At 41.6% G+C, this 20,210-nt stretch overlaps 1 protein-coding gene across 1 annotated transcript in view; it reads right to left on the reverse strand.

The window, feature by feature from the left end:
• Nucleotides 1-1,428: 1,428 nt before the first annotated feature.
• LOC110097192 overlaps nucleotides 1,429-20,210 on the reverse strand; it is a 27,519-nt gene continuing 8,737 nt past the window's right edge. Inside the window, exons 6-7 of the mRNA XM_028696940.1 lie at nucleotides 6,121-6,482; nucleotides 1,429-2,073 (exon numbers count right to left, since the gene is read on the reverse strand). Of these exons, the coding sequence (XP_028552773.1) occupies nucleotides 1,752-2,073; nucleotides 6,121-6,482 (684 nt within the window). The 3' untranslated portion in view covers nucleotides 1,429-1,751. The remainder of the gene's footprint in view (nucleotides 2,074-6,120; nucleotides 6,483-20,210) is intronic.

A 20,210-nucleotide genomic window follows, 5' to 3' on the forward strand; every position in this document is an offset into this window, starting at 1 on the left:
ACTCGAAATTGACTCGTTTTTTACCCAAAAACCCGTTTTAACCCGGCAACCCGAGATTGACCCATTTTGACCCAAAAAACGGAGATTGACCCATTTTTGGACTTAAAAACTAGCATTTTTTTGTTGGCATTGGGTCATTCGGGTCGTGTCAGGTTGACCCGGACCCGAAGCGGGTCTGGTTCGGGTCCGGCAAACCGACTCATTTCCAAAAAGGGTTGAGTTCAGAATGACCTGAATAGTGTCGGGTCAATTTCGGATTCGACCCGAACCTGACCCGTGACCTGAAATTGACACTTCTTATTACATCCGCATCATAGTGTGCAAGTGATTTGGTTCAATGGAGAAATGTATTTTGTGTTGTCAAAATCTCAAATTAATTAGGGACTAGGTTATCTTTGAAATATTCATAAATGAATTTTATGGAAGCTATAACAATATGCATAAAGAGATCGATTTAGCTAGAAAGGCACAGAATTATAGGCATTTAGATTCTATTGTCCTTGCAGTCCATGCTCAAAATGCTACGAACTAAATAGCCCTTAGTAAACTAATTTAACAAAAACTTGTGCTTCTTCTTTGCTTTGATGATCATGATATACTTGTTCAGCCTTATTCAACTATAAACGTTGTGCTGTCGTCTAATTTTCTTGCTTTGAAACCCAATTTTCTGATTAACTTGATATTTTTGGTACTTACAAATAAATATATTCATCAGGATAAACACAAAACACTTCCATTCGAGTAAAAACAATGAAATGCATTTCGTTCATTTGGACTCTTTAACATCACAAAATTAGCATTTAACCCAACTCTCAAAACTCTGAAGTACGACTACCTTCACAATTGATAAAGGTAGTGCTACATGATGCACTATGCATGGAGAGATTATTCTGTACAGTCATTGGGCACAGCTTATCATTCAGAGGCGAATCAGGTGCAACCGCGTCATCCAGTACCGAGCCATGGTACAGAGTAAAGGTGACATGGCGCATTTTCATTGGGCTCTGGACAACGTTCGATGTCTGCACAGAATAATTCATCCTACACATGAGGGCACATCACTCTCTCCACCTCCACACTGGCACAGGCAACAACAGCAGCCATCTCAGCAGTTAATTGATATATTTTGCTAATTCCTCTCCAACGGTTGGTTGTTCATCTTGCTCTATATCTCTACCTACTACTACTAATAACAGATTTGTTCAGCACTATTTGAAAGTTGCTGGAAGATTTCACCCCAACAACAACCGTTCAGATTGTATTCGTTAACGGGGCAGTTGAACGGTGCAATAACGGATAATCACACCAAGAAATTCATTTTATTAACTTCACTGAAATTATCTGTAAGGACCACTAGAATGCTTTACTTAAAATGGAAAATATCTTCCAGATCATTAACCAAAACCGATCCAAAGACACTGGTTTTACTGAAAAGGTAAAGCATGATCTCAAATTCACTATAAATTCCAAAAGAAAATTCTGACAGCATTCAGGATATATAAAGGTTTTTTGTAGTATCCACAAACAGGTTCAAGAGCTAATCCTCGGATACTGCCAGCAAAATATAGAAATAATGGGAACTCAAAACTGCTAAACATTAATAAAGAACCCATCGCTGACAAAAAAAAGAACTTGCTTGGATCTAAATATGTTACATGGTAATTTCCGAGCCAATTTCCTCTCACAGATGAGACAATGAGCAGTAAGCATTCCAGAAAGGCAATTCTTAGAAGTATGAGCAAACAGAACTTTTACTTGGAAAACTTGTGCAAACCTATGTTGAGATCAGATGAGATTGTGGTCATCAATGGGTGGGATTGGTGCCAGATAGCTTTGAAGACTCGCTTCTGATGAGCTTGCACGGATTGGCTGGGACTGTTGCCATTGTATCTGATGTCAAAAATATGAATCATGGGGTCTACAGTACCAGAGGAAACATAGAGGCCATCAGGGGACCAAGCTTGGTTAATAAGGGCGGACTGAGTCTCACTGCTCTCCTGCTTCCATCCAAAAGAATGGATTTCTGTTTGCCTGAGCCGGATGTCGAACAACCGTAGCTGCTTGGTAATAGTCCTAAGAAAAGGAGAAGGAATGCCATGTTAATGTACGAAGAACGGGGTTGAGAATAGAGGTTCCTAGGTTAGTTAAAGATAATACATTTATTACAGAAATAAGAAATATAATAATCTAAGTTATAAAATAAAAAAACTACAGAAAATATATCCACATGAGAGCAAAACATTTCTGAAACTTAAGCAGCGCATCTGGTATTGATGACAAGCCATAATATTTGAGAGGGATCTAAAAGTAATCTTCATCTAAGCTTAATATTATTGTAACTAAAAATAAAGATGATGAGAGTTACAAAGAAGATTATAATTTAGGAGATAATGATTATGAAAAAATTGACTTTTTTTACTAATGATGATGATGATGATAATTCTCAAGAATAAAATGTGACTTTTTTTTACTAATGATGATAATGATGAAGAATGGTGCTCCTAAAAGGAGTTGGCTAATCTACCAAGATATTTTGAGTGTAATATCACTAACTACTATTTAGAAACAATAAATTGTAAAAAGTAGAACTAGTTTATTTCGACATAATTTTCAATCACATTAGATGTAGTAAATCTTTTATTTTGTTCAGTGTTTCAATGCATAGCTTGAGAACTGTGTGGGCTTCAAAAATTCGCGCCTTGGTCTTTCCGCGGCCCCTTTCACTTTCATATCGTCCAGGAGAGTTCTAATGAGTAGGTTTTCATGCAAATTTTTAGAAGGCATGTTGGGTTTTGAATAAGACATTACCCAAATATTTCGCTCTCATTTTGTGAAGACTTTATGATCTGAGTTTAGATTTCTTATAGGCGCAAGCGCAAGCCCATATAGTTAATTACCTCTCCCGATAGCGAGAGAGAACATTCATTAAGGCTAGTCGTCAAACATATATATAGTACATGGTGTATAGTAGCAGCATGTTTTAGGCATTCAAAATTTAACATTAAAAATTAGAAATTCACCACCTTGCACTTAAAGCGGATGGTGAGGGGAATGATGATAAACCCGATCAAAAGATCCCATTGTTTCATCATCCCTGGTCATCATAGTCCCTGGTCTACTTTGTCAGAGGAGATAGTCAACCCAACCTGACAGAAGGATCCTATCGGTAGGCATGGGCTACTTCCTCCAAGGGTATCTTGTAGACCTAGGATGGATGTTTGATTAAGAAGACAAATTTGAAGCCATCTTACCTAGAAGCGGGCTTTGTGCCCTATCGGTCATATCCTATTGATTCATTACTTAACGTCGTTGGGGAACATACAGACTCTGACCATGATTGTTATTTAATGGTGTCATTTGAAGGCAAAACTACCCGTTATAGGGTCTCAGTCATAACCGTTTACCAGTGGTGCAATTTGGCGGCAAAAACACCAGTTAGAGGACACGTGCCACATCCTTACTGGCAATAGTCAATTTGAGAATGAATCCTAATAATATTCTCGACTAGGCATTCACTCTTTGTAAGTTGAAGTACTTTTCAAACTTGTCCACTTTGGTATGGGTATTATTGCTTCATCTTGGCTAGCAATTCGTTGCGTGTCGGCCTCCACTGCTTGCAGAGTTTATTGTGTTTGTTTGTGCATTGATATCGATTGCAAGGTGTTGTTGCATTCATTGCATGTCCACTGTCATTACTTGCGGGCGAATTAATGAGTTTGCTTGCAATTAAGTATTGTTGACTATATGTGGACTGCATTCATTTTGAATTCCTCAAACATATCTTAGTTGGCAAATCCTCTCATCCAATACACATCTACCCCTCTTGCTCGAAGGGAATTGATATATTTTGCTTGCATGTTGAATTGTTGTTGACAATAGGAAAGTTATTGTAATCAAATTATGTGTTCGTATTGGTTCTCACTTGTGGGTGAGATGTGAGAATTTTCTGTCTGCTACAAGTCATCATTTGTTAATTTGTAAATTACAGGTTTTGTTTTAAATATTAGGTTCAATTTCCTGTAGATTTGATCACAAGTTCGATTCCATGTAGTTCATTAAGTCATGTTCCCTACATTTGGTTCAATTCCAAGTCCTCTGTTTACTAGAAAATTCGGCAGCATTACGGTGTCTCCTTTATTTAGGAGAATTTGGGAGAGATGGGCCTTCCCACCATACTACAAAGAGCATGTATGGTAGGTGTCGAGTGACATTGTGGCCGTGATTTTCAATCCCACCATGCTATAAGAGCATGTATGGGTCTATGAGGTACATGTTTGAAATGCGTAATTTTTTCCCCACATGCATAGAAGCACGTACACGAGTAATTAGGATTGTCCCCACAATGCTACAAGAGCGTTTACAAGACCTACCCACTTCGCCGCAGGCATCATACCGGGCTTCCTCCCATTATGCTAAGAAAAGCATGTATAGATGGTCCCCAGTGCGCCGTGAGCGTCAAAAGCGGGGTTTGGAGATTTTTTGAGTTTGAGAGAACATTTATGCCATTGGGAGTGAGGCGAAGATGACTATGACGAGGAAATAAGCAGGGGATCAAATACACAATCTCTCTTTATCTTTATTTTCTCTTTTTCTATTACCTTTTCTCTTTTTTTTTACTTCTCTTCTTATCTTTTCTTTTTAATAATAATAATAATAAATACTGTTAATATTAATATAAAACTGAGAGAGAGAGAGAGAGAGAGAGAGAGAGAGAGAGAGAGAGAGAGAGAGAGAGAGATTTTTGAAGTGGTTTGGAAACTTTGGGAGTGTTGCAAGTGGCTGTGAGGGATTAGGTAGTAGCAGTGGGTTGTTTGTGTGAGAAGCGTGCAGCTATTTGCTGTTGTGGGCTCGGTTGGATATTGAACAGGGAGCTGGCTACATAAGTTACTGTAGATGGATATTAACTTATGAAGGTAAAGCGTGGAGAGGGGTGGAGGAGCTGGAAAGGTAGCTGGCTGGAGGGATTTCACGATAGAGAGTGAAGATCGGGTTGGTGGGAGCTAGAAGCGGAGTTTGGTCCAGCGAGTAAGTGGCTCGGTCGGCTTGCACAGGAGCGACAATGGCGGCTGGTTGAAGGGGAGAAACTTGGCACTGAAGTAGGGATTGTGGATCGGGGTGCTCATGTAGTGGGATATCGGCACAAGAGTTGGATTGGTTGGATCAGGTAGTTGGTTAGAATGGATCGGCCTGGAATAGGGATTGTGGAGATCGGGGTTGCTCATGTACAGGAAGTTAGAATGGATCGTCGCAAGAGTTAGAAACAAGAACGGGAGCAGGTTCAACGAACAGAAATCGCGGGATATGACAAGCGCGGCGTCGACGCCTAATCGCATAGGTAAGTAGGATTTGAGAGGGATTTCGGCAAGAATTTCCATAGATTTTCTGAGATTTGAGTGGAGGTCAACAATCTGACATAAATTGAACCAAACAAATGTCACAAAATTGAAAGTAATATGAATTCATAGCTCAACTTTAGTGCAGAAAATATATTGCGTAAAAATATCAAATAGTTGACCCTCATTAATGAGTTTAATATTTAGAGTATAAAATGAATTTGCCATTAGTGTATTTAACCCAACTTGATTCATTCCACCAAAAAAAACATGCAGCTAAACGGTTTGATTGCAGGTCCGGGCAAATTGGATGTGTTAATGGATGATAGCACAAAAACCTAGTGATGCTACAACATCTTCTTCATCCAAAGCTTAGATAATCACTTTGTTGAAGAAGAAACGCCTAAGACAATTCTTCTTTCTGCTGAAAAAGGTACTAAAGCAATGCAAGTATGAATTTGACTTTTGGATTCCCTACATAAAGATAACCTAAACTGTTTTAGAAACATTTATAGATCTTGATCATTGAAAGACAACTTTGAAAACCACAACAATTATTTTCTTGTAAGCTGACATGGGACTTACAAAAAACAAAATACCAATGGACAATTCACCCACAAACAATCGTAAAAAAGGGGGGCTAAAGCCTGCAATATTAAAAAGCATACGAAAATATTAAAAATCTCAATTATAAGACAAACGCATGTGTGATCAGTACGATAATTTATTTCCCATAAAGAATGATTAAATGTTTTAGCATTGATATACATGTGGACTACAAACATACCCTGTTTGAACCATGAACAGGTTGAAGTCACAAGGGTTTGGCAGAACACTCATGCATCTGCTATCTATCTGATTTTTGAATGCAGTTCTTTCAGCCAACAGATCAAAACCAATAACCCTTTTGTCTGAACCAGTAGATAATATAACCCTCTTCTGCAGCAATCCTGCAACTCCCATGACAGCAGAAGAATGCAGGTTCCGATGTATTGCCTTATGTTTCCAGGAATCGATTTTCTCACTCCAGAGGACCACAGCATGGTCACTACCACCAGTTGCAAAACAAATATCATTCCAAGGCATAAAATTAATACTGTTTATGATGCCCTTGATATGAGGTTTTTCTTCCCAGTATGTAACTTTTTTCTGTGTGAAACAATCACAAAAAATACAGCGCATTATTGCAATGTATTTCAAAGCACCTTGACTCAGAAAGTAAGCAGATTATGAAATGTACAAAACGACAAACTAGTTCTTCCTAATGATGTAAAATATAACCCTATTTATCGAGGGGTAGGACGAAAAGGGACAAAACAATCCAGACAATGCAAACCTTGCAACTCTCTCTCACTTAAAGAGCACTATATTTTTTAATATTCTGAGCATTTAAGAGAATACAAACACCATTATACCATGAAAACATCATTGATTACTCTTTCTTCCAATATAACATCCTGAGATATTGTATCTCATGCTCACTCATAAGCTTACATTTACACCAGGTTACTTTCCATATAACTTCATAAATATAGTTCGTTTGCAAGCTATACCTTTTTTAATTGCACTGGATTGATAGAATGGGTTTTGAAAATTCATTTTAAGTTCCAAAACGGAATTAGTAACAAATTCGCAATCTTTCTGTTTTAACAGTTTTGGACTTTTTTTAATCCTATTCAACTTGCAATTAAATTTTCTTCATTGCTTAAATATTACATTTAAATTATTTAAAAAAAAACAAATCCTCACATCATTTAATTCCAAATCTTCTGTCATTGATGAAACCATTCGAACCACATTCTAATTAAATTCTAAGGGAATAGTTCGAGATACACTACGGGAAAACACGTGATTACCGTCGGAATTTCCGGCGGATTTGTTTGCGCCGGCATTGTCGGCGCAGTTTCCGGCGGAATAATGCGACGTAACGTTTACGGCGTTTTTTCCGGCGGAACCGACGCCGGAAATTTACCGGCGCCAATTGCGCCGGCAATACCGCCGGTGAAAACTGCTCTGGATTATTTCCGGCGCAGATTACGGCGGAAACGTTGCACGCGGGCAGCTCGGGCTGGGGCAGCGGGCAGCCGGGCTGGGGCAGCGGGCAACTCGGGCGGGAAATAAGGAAATTTCAAATTTTTTTAAATTAAACGGGTTGTCGGGTTGACCCGGCAACCCGCCGGGTCAACCCAACCCGACCCGTTTAATCAAACGGGTCAAATCTACGAACCCAAACCCGACCCGTTTATCAAACGGGTCGGGTTCAACCCGGATTTTCCGGGTCGGGTCCGGGTCGGGTTTTCGGGTCGGGTCAAAAGTTGACACCCCTACACATACCCATAATAATAAAGTGCTCAAGCTATTTCAACTTCAATATGTTGCATAAATTGGAAGAATAAAAGAGAATTACCTTCTGGACATTAAGAACAAGCCGAACAACATTTAGGTTGCTCCATACAGTGTTAAAGGCTACGATACAAATCACAGGAAAATAAAAAAAAACTCGCTACATAAAGATTACAGCAAGTACATCAAACCTTCTTTAATCATGCAGAGATGAGAACTTAGTGCATGTTTATTGACTCAACATATGGTTTATTCCCTTATCTATGCTTTCTGGCATCGAGAAGGATAGCAAACCTCTCGTGTTAAGCCGGTTTGGGATACGTAACACCAATATATGCCTCTCGAGCCATACAAACAAATATGAGATTACTTCCATGGTTTTTGCAATTGCAAATGGGAAACGGCACATGATGTCAAGGGATACGAGAATGCTATCTTGAGAAGTACAATAGATGATCTCAATATGTGTAAGGAGATCATGTAAGGCACATGTGCCATCAGGATTTTCAAAGGCTTTCTTGATTTGTGAGCTTCCTCGACAAATATATGTATTCTTTTTCATCTGAGATTTTAAGAAGACAACCCATTTGGAATCTCTCTTGATTCCTTATACTCCCTCATAGAAATAGTGTGATAAGAAACAATAGGAAAACAGGAAAATAATTGCTGAAATCAGAAATTCTACAGATTAAACAAGCAGATTTTTAGGTTGTTATGGATGAAAACACAAGAAAAACACTGTAGATTGCTAGGAGATGAAAAGAAATAGCAAGATACAAACGATCCTCTATTCGAGAGGAGGATCAACCTCTCCAAAACTCTCCAGATGCCGTTAGAGCCCAAGACACCAAAGAGAACTTCATGAATTAGCCACCAAAAAGATGCCCTAACCCTAATACAAACTCCTACTTACAGCAAATACATAAATAACATGAAAGGACTAAACAATCAATAATTAGCCCTAGGTAGTGGACCCCACCCCAAAGGGGGTGGGAATTGGCTCTTGCGGTTCAACAGGTCGGCGCCTGTTGTAATGCAGGAGCTGCCGGCCCACATTTTGGGCTGACTGGATCGGTCTAGGGTGGACCAGTCCCAACATATCAATACCCCGCTCGCAAAGAACCACCTTGTCCTCAAGGTGGAAAGAGGGGAATTGATGTTTCACCCTTCATAGGGCTCCTATGCAGCGTCATAATAAGAAAGGTCCTTCCACTTGATCAGCACTTCTTTAACCCCTCTCTCTCCCTGGCGTACCCCTTGTAGCTCCAGGGGTTTTAACACCACTTCCAACTCTTCAGTCAATGTTGTTGGCAACTCTAAACTGGTTGTGTGATCCCCCAAACCTCTCATCAACTGTGACACATGAAAGTGGTGTTATTACAGCCCCTAATAACACCATACAGACCTCATAATTGACTACTAACTTTTTCACATCCTTGTGCATCCCCTTCAAATACAACTCTGAGTCGAGTCTCTTGAATGTCTTCTGCACTCCTGAATGACTCCTAATAACACTCCTATGGAACTCCTGGAGCAGGATTAGAATATGAACAGATGTCCTAGGCAGCACAAATCATCCCTGGTACAAAAGCCTCTCCCTTTTAAGGAATAGTCTGGGTGGCTACTCTTATCCTTATAATTCTGCCCTAATCCTCCCAAGCTCCTCATCCTGTGCACTCTGCTCCTTAAGGGCCCCCTAATCCAGCATCAGTGGTATCGACATTGTTATCGCCTGCATCTCCCCAATACATCTAGACAAGGCATCCGCAGCCTTGTTCTCTGTCCCCGGCCTATACTAAATTTCAAAGTCATATCCTAATAACTTTGACAACCATCTTTAATGCTCCTCTGTCACCATCCTCTACTCCAACAAATACTTCAGGCTCCATTGGTCTGCCCTGACAATGAAATGCTGACCCAACAAATAGGGCTATCACTTATGGATGGCAAGCACGATGGCCATCAATTTCCTCTCGTATACTGACTTCAGCCTCACTCTAGCTGTTAACACCTGGCTGAAGTAGGCGATGGGTCGATGGCTATGCATGAGTACTACTGCTCCCAATCCATATCCCGAGGCATCTGTCTCCACTATGAAGACCTGAGTGAAATCTGGTAGGGCCAAGATCGGCGCAGTGGTCATGGCCTTCTTTAAGCTCTCAAAAGCTGTTGTGGCTACCTCCCCCCATAATAAATCATTCTTCTTCAATTGTTCAGTGGTCATGCAATGGTGTTATACCCTTTCACAAACTACCTATAGTAGCCCGTCAGCCCTAGGAATCCCCTTAGCTCCTTGAGATTCTTGGGCAATGCCCATTTCAACATAGCTTCAATTTTGGCCTGATATGTCGCTACTCCCTCCTTAGAGGCTACATGCTCCAAGTACTCCATATTGGCCTGTGCAAAACAACATATCTTCCTATTGGCCCTCAGCTGGTGCTCCTATAACATCTCTAAAACCTTCCTCAAGTGCTCCTAGTGCTTTTCCTCTAACCTATTATAAACTAGGATATCATTGAAAAACACCAACACAAATCACCTGAGATAGGGTTGAAAGACCTTGTTTTTGAGGTACTGGAAAGTGGCTAGAGCATTAATGAGGCCAAAAGGTAGTACTAGGAATTCATAATGCCCTTCATGAGTCCTGAAAGTAATTTTTGGCACATCCTCCATTTTCATTCTAATCTGATGGTACCCTGACTTCAGATCTATCTTGGTGAAAATAACTGCCCCACTCAACTCATCCTATAACTCATCTATCACTAGGAAGGGAAACTTATCTGGCACAATTTTCTTAGTCACCGCCCTATAGTCCACGAAGAATTTCCAACTCCCATCTTTTTTGGCACAATCAATTGGTCCACGACCTGGTTGGAGATGAAATTGTAGGTAGCCACACTGTCAATCAACACTACCACCTCTCTATCTGTTACTTCCCACTTCTCCTTCATGGTATGATTCGAAGTGAATCCTACCACTGAGATGAAGGAGACCTATGTCATATCCAGATGCAGCTTTTCCTCGACCTCTCTCATCATCTCACTCTCACCTCCCTTAATTTTCTCGTCATCACAGATAGTGAGAACCTGAAGAGTTTGGTCCCTACACCTTTGCCCTGGAGTATACTTCTCATCACATCTGAAGCATAATCCCTTCGCCCTCTTCTCCTGCATCTCCCTCTCAGTCAGTCTTTTGAAGTTCCCCCCCTTCTATTAGATTCTCCCTGGGAGTCTCACGAGTGTTGCGCGATGCAGGCCCCTTGGGTGTTAGAAGGGTGGTAGTCATCCTATAAGAGTCACCTGAACTGCTGCCTCTAGCACCACTCTCCTAGTATAATTGATCCTCTACTAGTTGTGTTAGCTTTATTGCCCCTCCCAAGTCATGAGACCTTATGACCCTCACTGTTAATCGGATCTCTGATTTGAGTCCCTTCATAAAATTCCCCCTCAGAACAGTCTTTGATAGTCGATCAAATCGACTTGTCAGATACTCAAATCTCTCGCGATAATCTGCCACTGAACCTTCCTACACTAGTGTAAAAAATTGCTCATAGAAGTAATCTCCATTGTCGGTTCAAAAATGTTCCAATAAGCATTCCTTGAACTCCCTCCAACTCCATATAGGCCTCCTCATGTCCCTCCAATAGTACCAAGACAATGCCTTCCCTTTCAAACATAAGCCAGCTACCATCAATTTTTCCTCCGTTAACCCATTGACGGTGAAATACCTTTCCACCTTATAGATCCACCCATGTACATCCTCCCCTTCAAAAATGGGAATCATCAGCTTATGCACCTTCGGATCTCCCCCATTTCCCTTGAATCCTCCATAATTTCCCCTTTCCCATGTGTTTGATCCTCCCCAAGTGTCCCGATCCTCCCTTCTACGCACCCATACCCCTCTTCACTTTCTCCTCTCATTCCTTCAAAATCAACACCCCTCCTACCATATCTTCCTCTTTTCTTTCCCAATCAGCACGCCTTGATTCATTCCCTCCATAACCACGCCTCTCTCCATACCTCCCACCTTTCTCCTCAATGATCTCCATATCATTTTCCCTCCTATGAATTTCAGAATTTGTATTTTCCTACCAGACTGCTTGTCTCGAATGCCACCGTTTGAATTTAACTTTGATTTTCCAATATCTTCACAATCTCATGAAGATCTGAAACCTTGACTTCCATGAAGATATTATATCCTTCATCATTGCTTTCACTTGGCCCATCTCCCCTCCAAGGTATTCCTCCAATGCATCCACTTTCTTGGTTGTCATTGATACCCAGATTTTTGTTAGACTCAAAATATGAATCTCGACCTCAAAAACATCAAACCCACCCCTCTTCGGGCAAAAAACAACGGCTGGATTTCACAGAAACAGCCCAAAAATAGTCCCAAGAACTGCTCTGATACAAATTTTATAGGAAACAATAGAAAAACAAAAAAATAATTGCTGATATTAGAAATTCTACGAATTAACCAAGCAGATTTTTAGATTTTTATGAATAAAAAACAAGAAACACTCTGGATTGCTTGGAGATGAAAATAAATAGCAAGAAACAAAGGATCCTCTATTCGAGAGGAGGATCAATCTCTCCAAAACTCTCTAGACACCGCTAGAGCCCAAGACATCAAAGAAAACTTCAGAAATTAGCCACCAAAAAGATGCCCTAACCCTAATATAAACTCCCACTTAAAGCAAATTAAAAAATAAAAAAAAATTAAAAAATACAAAAATAACACGGGAGGACTAAACAACCCTCAATAATTAGCCCTAGGTAATGGACCGCACCCCAAAGGGGGTGGGAATTGGCTCATGTGGTTCAGCAGGTCGGACTAAACAACCCTCTACCTAGATTCACCCTCAAGTGTCCCCTAGTGTATAGCCATGGACCCGAAACAACTAGCAAGGACTTTAGACTTGTTGGTAGGCCAAATGAACAACATTAGCCAACAACTCAAAGAGAACCAAGCCGACCTAGCTGAGCTCCGTAGGAACAACACTAAGCGATTTGACACACTTGAGCGAGCTAGAGAGCATCCTACTCCCTACATCCCATCTAGACCACCTTCTATGTATGGGGATGATACCCATCCGGATGAGAGGCAACATCGTGCCAATCATTGAGCACCTTACCCCGGACATGACCCACATCATGATCCCGATATAACACTCATGAAAAATATTAAAGTTGACGCTCCTACCTTTGATGGCACACTCGATCCCCAGCTCTTCCTGGACTGGGTCAAAGGTATGGACAGTTTCTTTAAGTGGTATGACATCTCCGAGGTTAGGAAGGTTAGTTTTGAGGAGATGAAGCTCACGGGTAAGGCGAGTCAGTTTTAGGCCAACTTAGAGAGCCTTAGTGAAGCTAGGAACGATTACACCATTACCGATTGGCCGTCCATGAAGCGGGAACTCAAGCAGAAGTACTTGCCTCCTCGTACTTCCCACAACTTTTGGAAAGGTGGAATAGGCTGACTCAAGACAACAAACCAGTGAAGGAGTACATCGCCTCTTTCGATGACTTCTTGATTAGCTGCAAGGGGGAGACCTCTAACACCCCCGTGCAGATCTTTTTATGTTTCGAACCGGGTTGCGAGAGGATCTTCGCAATAAACTCTTTTCCCGGAACGTCAGTACATTGGAGAATGCCTACAGCCTAGTGCTTGATTTAGAGGAGACCCGTTCACATCACCCGAGCCATTCACATGACTCTAGGCCTTCCTACAGACCTTCTGGTAGTTCCACCCCTCACACCCCCACTGCCCAGCCGATCCTATGGAGCACTGCCCGACCTTCGTCTGGTCCCCCCACTCCCCGTCCTGATGTTAGAAGTAAGCCTCCCACTCCGATACCTCGAGACCAAATGCTTTAGATGTCAAGGGTATGGGCATATCGTCTCTCAGTGCTCTAGTCCCTATAAAGTCACGATTATCGAGGAGATCACTGAAGCGGAGTTCGAGCCCGAAATCGACCAGATTTACCAAGTGGACAACAATGGTGAATTCCTTGAGGAGGATGACAACATTGCTATCATCCAGTACATCCAGAAAATTGACACTTCTCCCACCTGCGTGGTGAGGTGCGCACTATCACAACCCGTTACCACCGACAACTGGCGTAGGACTACGATCTTTCACACCTACACTAAAATCAAGGATAAGAACTGTAAAGTCGTCGTGGATAGTGGCAGTTGCATCCATGCTGTCTCCTCCAGCATGCTGTCTAAGCTTGGCCTGTCTACCATTCCCCACCCCAACCCCAATAAGGTAGCTTGGGTCAACACCACTGTCTTGGAGGTAAAGGAACATAGATTCATACCTATCTCCTTCGCTGACTATAAGGAGAATATTTGGTGTGATGTGTTGATTATGAATGTTGGACAAATCCTTCTAGGTCGTCCCTGACTATTTGACAATGATGTCCACATATATGGTAGTTCAAACATCTGCGTGTTTGAACATGAGGGCAAAAAGATCAAGCTTTTGTCATCACAGCCTCGGGTTACTAATAATCCTGAATCCAACCCTGTTAAATCCAAGAAGGGACTAAACCTGATAGTCGTCATAGCCCAAAGTGTGCCTTTACACACCTTAGTTGATCGTGAGACTCCCGCTGAGTCTAACAAATCAGTCCCTCAGGAGAGTCAACCCATACCTAGTAGACTTATTGAGATCCATCCTGGTGATCTTCCCGATCCGTTACCCCCGATTATAGGTATTTCATATGATCTAGATCTAACCCCTAGAGCCTCCCTATCCGTTTACATCCAAGTTGGACTCGATTACCATGACTCAGTAACCCATACCCTTGGTTTAAGTCCTTCTAAAATTGTTTACGGGTTCAGACCTAGACCGCCACTAGACCTTATGCACATGTGTTCTAGGTATAGGATTTTTGAGTCTGCATCATCATTTTCATCTCATATGCATGGGTTTCATGAAGAAATTGCAAAACAAATTGAAAAGAGCATTAACGATTAGAAACTATATGCCTATCTAAAACAAAAATTTAAAACTTTTAAGGTTGGTGACTTCGTGATGGTGCGGATTAGTCCAGAACAGTTTCCGCAGGGAACAGTTAATGAGCTGCATGTTAAGAGTGCTGAATTATTCAAAATAATTAAGAAAATTCATGATAATGCTTATGTAATAGTTCTGCCCACAGAATTCAACTCCAATCCCTCCTTTAACATAGAAAATCTAGTTGCATATGAGGGTTCTGACTTCAACACACTAGATCCACTCATACAGCAGCCTTGTGTGACCCCACCATGTGAGAACCTAAACCTATCCCCACCCCCAGATATTCCCAAATCACCCATGGCAGAAAAGGTGGACTCGACTCTAAGTGATGACATCATCACCACGAGAGAAGGTGGACAACGGAGGTTACTTGATCAGGTGGAGAGGAAAACCCAAGTCAAATGATACATGGCTGGATCGTGATGAGCTGCAGTAGATTGACCCCGGCATATTGAAGATCCATGAGAGCACCATAGATGTTTACTCGACGAAGTCGAGTTTTCCTCCCACCCCGGGAGAATGATAGGGACATCAGAGCATGAATCATATATCAGAGGTGTGGCCGTCGATCTACGGCCACGATCACATCAATGTATTTTGAGTTATGTCATGTATTTGTTTTATTATGTTATTTAACTTTTATTATTTATGTTGTCATTATTTTTCCGTTTTTACCCCTTAAAGGAAGGTCGTATGTAAACCCTGAGGCTATTATTGTCTTTGATTTTTGAGTCTTATGTACGAGGCTATTTATAGCCCCTATGTTCTCTTTGAAAAGTTAATGAATGATTATTACAAGAAATTTCTTACACTTGTGTGTTTTGAGAGCGTTTGAGAGTTCTTGGAGAGAACTTTGGAGAAATCCCTATGAGAGGAAAATTTGGATCACCCACCAACCTTGGAGACGGCCGGGTTCGTGGTTCTACCTTCTTTTTCATTCTCCTCCTTCCTCCCTCAATTAGCCGCCGGTTTTGAAGTCCATCCCACCCCTTAAGCCGTCGGCCACCATACAATTTTCACTCGCCACCGGGTAACCTCAACTCCTTCTCCACCCTTTTCCGATCAACCTAACACCATCATCACCACCACCGAATTTCCCCCTCCAAAGCCCACAAAGCCGCCGGCCTCATCTTCCTCCTCCCAGCTCCCCATCTTCCCTCCACAAATCCACTCCTTGAATACTTTCCAATTGCAATCATTCTTAATTTAGGAAGGTATAAATTCAAAATTGTTTGAATTTGAAATTCTTTCCTAATTTAAGAAATCTATTTTAGGAAAGTTCCTAAATTAAATACTATTTGAATTTCAAATTAATTGGGATGTAATTAAAACTTGCCTAATCTCTAAATCCCCAAAATGGCAACCCAAATAACTCCTCCACAATTCTTTCCTAACCTTGGAAGCCGCCGGCCCCCCTATTAACTCCATGGGATTTGATTCCAAATATAATAATTCCCCTCTTGGAAACAATTCCTAATTCCCACTTCCCTCTTTGGCCGAATTTCCCCTAATCCCTCTTAATTAATTTCTTTCCAAAGATCCTCCCTCTTCTTTGGAAACAAATTAACTTTCCCATCCCATTGAAGCCACCGTCCCTATCATGGGCTCTCATGGAATTATTTCCATAACCCCCTTCCCCTCTTGGAAATAATTCAAACCTCCTCTCCCTCCTCCTTAGTTGCCCCCACCCTTCCCTAATTAAATTATAATCCTTTCTCAAAATAAAAGGATCAATTGGGGAAACAAATACTTGATTTCCCACCACCTTCTCTTCCAAGAACCAAATTTCTCTCCCGAGCTTTCATCCTTAGCCGGCCACCTCCATCCCTCTTCCTATCTTGACTTCTCAAGATAATCTCCTCCCTCTTAAGAGTAGACTTCAAGGGGAGCAAAGAGGGGTCGTCTTCAACATCTTGTTTCCTAATTGTAGGGCTTCAACAAAGTTGAACTTTCAAGGGAGCTACGACAAACTTCTTCAACATCTCACTACTTGCTACCTGATTTTGATAAGGGTGAACTTCTTCCCCTTTTTATTTACTTCTCTAATCCTCCTAATCTTGTAGGTGATGAAGATTCACAAGAAGCTGAGCTTCACCTTTGTCTAAGCTTAGTAAACGTAGGATTTTGTTTCGCAGTTGCCAAAGCTTAGTAACCGTAGGATTGAGTGCACTCCGTTTGCTTCTAATCTTATTATTAGATTAAGGATTTTTGTTGAAAACTATTTACTTTGCATGTTATTGAATTTCTACTTGTTTTGAATCAACAAGTGTTTGGCATGTGGCTTAGCCTAAGCATAGGCACTCTTCTTTTGTTGTCTATCATCGTTTTGATTGCTAATAGTGGTAATCTTACGTGCTTAATTCAAGAACTCGTGCAAATTCTTATTTCATTCATTTAAAAGCATTTAGTTCTACATCACTCTTTCTAATCTTATCAACAAGAAGAATATCATCAGCAAAAAGCATACACCTAGGCACATCCTCTTGCAGATTTTAGTTATGAACATCCTTGATTAAAGCAAAAAGATATGGGCTTAAAGCCGATCCTTGATGTAATCCAACTGAAATAGGAAAATACATGGTCAAACCGCCTTATGTTTGAACACAAATAATAACTCTTCAATGCATATCCTTAATTATTTGAATATACGCATTATTAAGTCTTTTCTTTTGTAGAATTCTGCAAATCATTTGAAACTTTATCATATGCTTTCTCTAAATCAATAAATATCATACATGGATCCTCCTCATTCTCTCTATACTTCTACATCAAACCTTTGAATCAATGTATAGCTTCCATGGTAGACCTACTCGGTATGAATCCAAATTGATTTTGAGAAACATTAATATCACCTCATAACCTATGCTTAACAACTACCCATAGTTTTAATATATGACATAATAACTTAATTCTTCTATAATTCGTGCACTCTTGTACATCACCTTCATTCTTAATAAAAATAATCAATACACACTTTCTCCACTCATCTGACATCTTTTTAGTCATCAAAAGAATATTGAAAAGCTTTGTAAGCCAAAAAATTCCTTCATCTCCTGCCCTTTTCCACTCTTATATTGGAATATTACTAGATCAAACAGTTTTTTCACACTTCATTTTCTTGAAAGCCTCTCTAATTATCAGCAAAAGCAATTGGCAGCATAGAGCTCGTCAACTTTCTGAGATACATTACAACCTAAGTAATCAGGTATGAGCATGATTGTACAGTTAGATATTCCCTCATTTATCTCAATGCTTTTCCTTCACAAACCTACTCAACATAGATAATAAATAGTGCTTGTTGACCCTAAACCTTGGCCAGCAAAACAAAAAATATATATATAAATCAAATCTTACCTACTCTACCATTCCACGTCGAGCCGTTCACTCGCACGTCGCGGACACGACCACAGCACCTCTCCCACGTCGCCTGCACGACGCATTCGCGTCGTTAAAAGGGAGAGGAAATGAAGGCCTGGCTGCTGGTTCCCTTTTTCCCTCGCACTCGATCTCTCCCGCGAACGCTCCCTCTCCTCCCGAGCCTGCTCTTCCCTTGCGCTCTCGCTCTCTCCTTCCAGTCGGAACGGAAGTTACGACATTAGGATCGGAGACAAGAACGGGAGTTCACTCTCTGTGAAGTTAACTTTCTCCCTTCCTGCGCCTCTTCGGCCGAATCCCGTAAGAGAGAGAGAGAGAGAGAGAGAGAGAGAGAGAGAGAGAGAAGAGAGCTCCCTACCCGATTTCCTCTTCTCCACCTTGCCCGACCACAGCCCCAAGCCGAACTCCCCCCCTCCTGTTGGATCCAGCTCCCGCGACCAAGGCCGAGCCCGAGCTCTGATCGTGCCTCCCTACCCGATTTCATGAGGTAGTCTTTAGGTTATTATATATATATATATATATATATGAGGAGATCGCTTCCCCGCACTCGCCAAAACTCCACAACTTTTGAACCTAACTGCGGGGGATCCGAGGCAGTGCTTGAGCGATGAAATCATTTCTAGACTAGAGACGGTGGTACGCCGGAAGGTACTTAGTTCAATGGGCAAGGAAAGCGGAGACGGAGAAAGTGTGGCATCGAACCGAGATGAGCTACAGAGATTAGACCGCAGACGCATGCTGGAGTGGTACGAGGCCTTCTGAGACACCCCACTCCGACGGAGGTCGAGTTCTCTCCCACCCACCGGAATGATGGGAATCAGATTTCGACATCGTGTACCATCGCCCGAGGCGCAGGATCGACGGCTACGATGCAGAGCTCTACTTTTTTTGAGCTTTGTAGGCTTATGTCATACTTTTATTATTATTAATTATTTAGATTTTTTGCCGATTTGGCCCCTGAGGGCATCTTTTGACTTATGTAGCCCCGAGGGCATTGTGGTCTTTCTTTTTTCTTTCATTTGGAGCCTCCATATATGAAGGCAATAAATGCCATTGTATTTCTTAGTTTTTGAATGAAATAAATTTATCCTTTTGTTCTCTTTGTGGTGCATTTCCCTTTTGATACTCTAAGTGAGTTTCAAAGGGAGAACTAAGATCTCGTCCGTGAGTTCCTAAAGGTTTAATTTCCTTGTTTGTAGTGAAGAAAAGACAAGGAGTGCAAGAAATTTGAAAGAGAAGGAAAATACAGTGGGAGAGATTCTCAGATTTCTTCCAAGTTTTTCCCCCCCTCTCCTCCACCTTAGCGCCACCTCCTGGACCAGCCAGCAAACCGCCCGCCTCAGCTAGCCGGCCCGTCCCAGCCAGGCCCGCTGGCTCTCACCTCGCCATTCCAACGCCATGCAAAGCCTCCCTCCCGCCGGCCCAAATCCCCACCCAGCACCGCCGGCCATGCCCCGCACCTGCCATGCTTCCTTGCCGCCGCCCCTAATTTTTCCGCTTCTCTGATTTTTTTCAAATTCTGAAATGTTTTTTGGTTCAATAGCCTTTTAATGTTACTAAAATACCTCCTTAATTTAAGCTCCAAATAAATTGGTTGGATTTGAAATTACATATTTCCAAATTCAACCCAATTAAATACTTAAATTAGAGAAACCTTACGCTTTTTTATGCCTAACCAATTGTTGTAATTCTCAGATTTTTAAATAAAAACCTGAGATTTAATTTCGTGGACCCCACTTGCTTAATTCCCTCTCTCTCCCTTTCTCTTCTGCTTGGCCGGACCTCTCCTTGAGCTCTTCCCTCTCTCGCTAATCACCCCAATAACTCAGCAAAGTCAGCCCTCAAGAATCATCTCCATTAAACCGCGCCCTCCCCTCTTGATTTAAATTTGATTTTCAAAGTTAAATCCCTCCAATTAAAGTTCCCAAAACCGTTTCCTGCAGAAATTGTCCTGCAGGTTTTTCTCTTCCCCACCTTGGCCGATCCACCCGCAACCCCACTGCCCGGCTTGGTCCGTTTCCTCCTCCCACGCCACGAGCCGCCCTCTCACCCAACTTGAGAACATCTCGCGTCGCACCTCTCCTCCTCACCGCACAAGAATGAAATGGAGGAACCCCGAATGGAATTTTCGGA

This window comes from Dendrobium catenatum, unplaced genomic scaffold (genome assembly GCF_001605985.2).
Source record: "Dendrobium catenatum unplaced genomic scaffold, ASM160598v2 fragScaff_scaffold_853, whole genome shotgun sequence".
In the NCBI taxonomy this organism is placed as follows: domain Eukaryota; kingdom Viridiplantae; phylum Streptophyta; class Magnoliopsida; order Asparagales; family Orchidaceae; genus Dendrobium; species Dendrobium catenatum.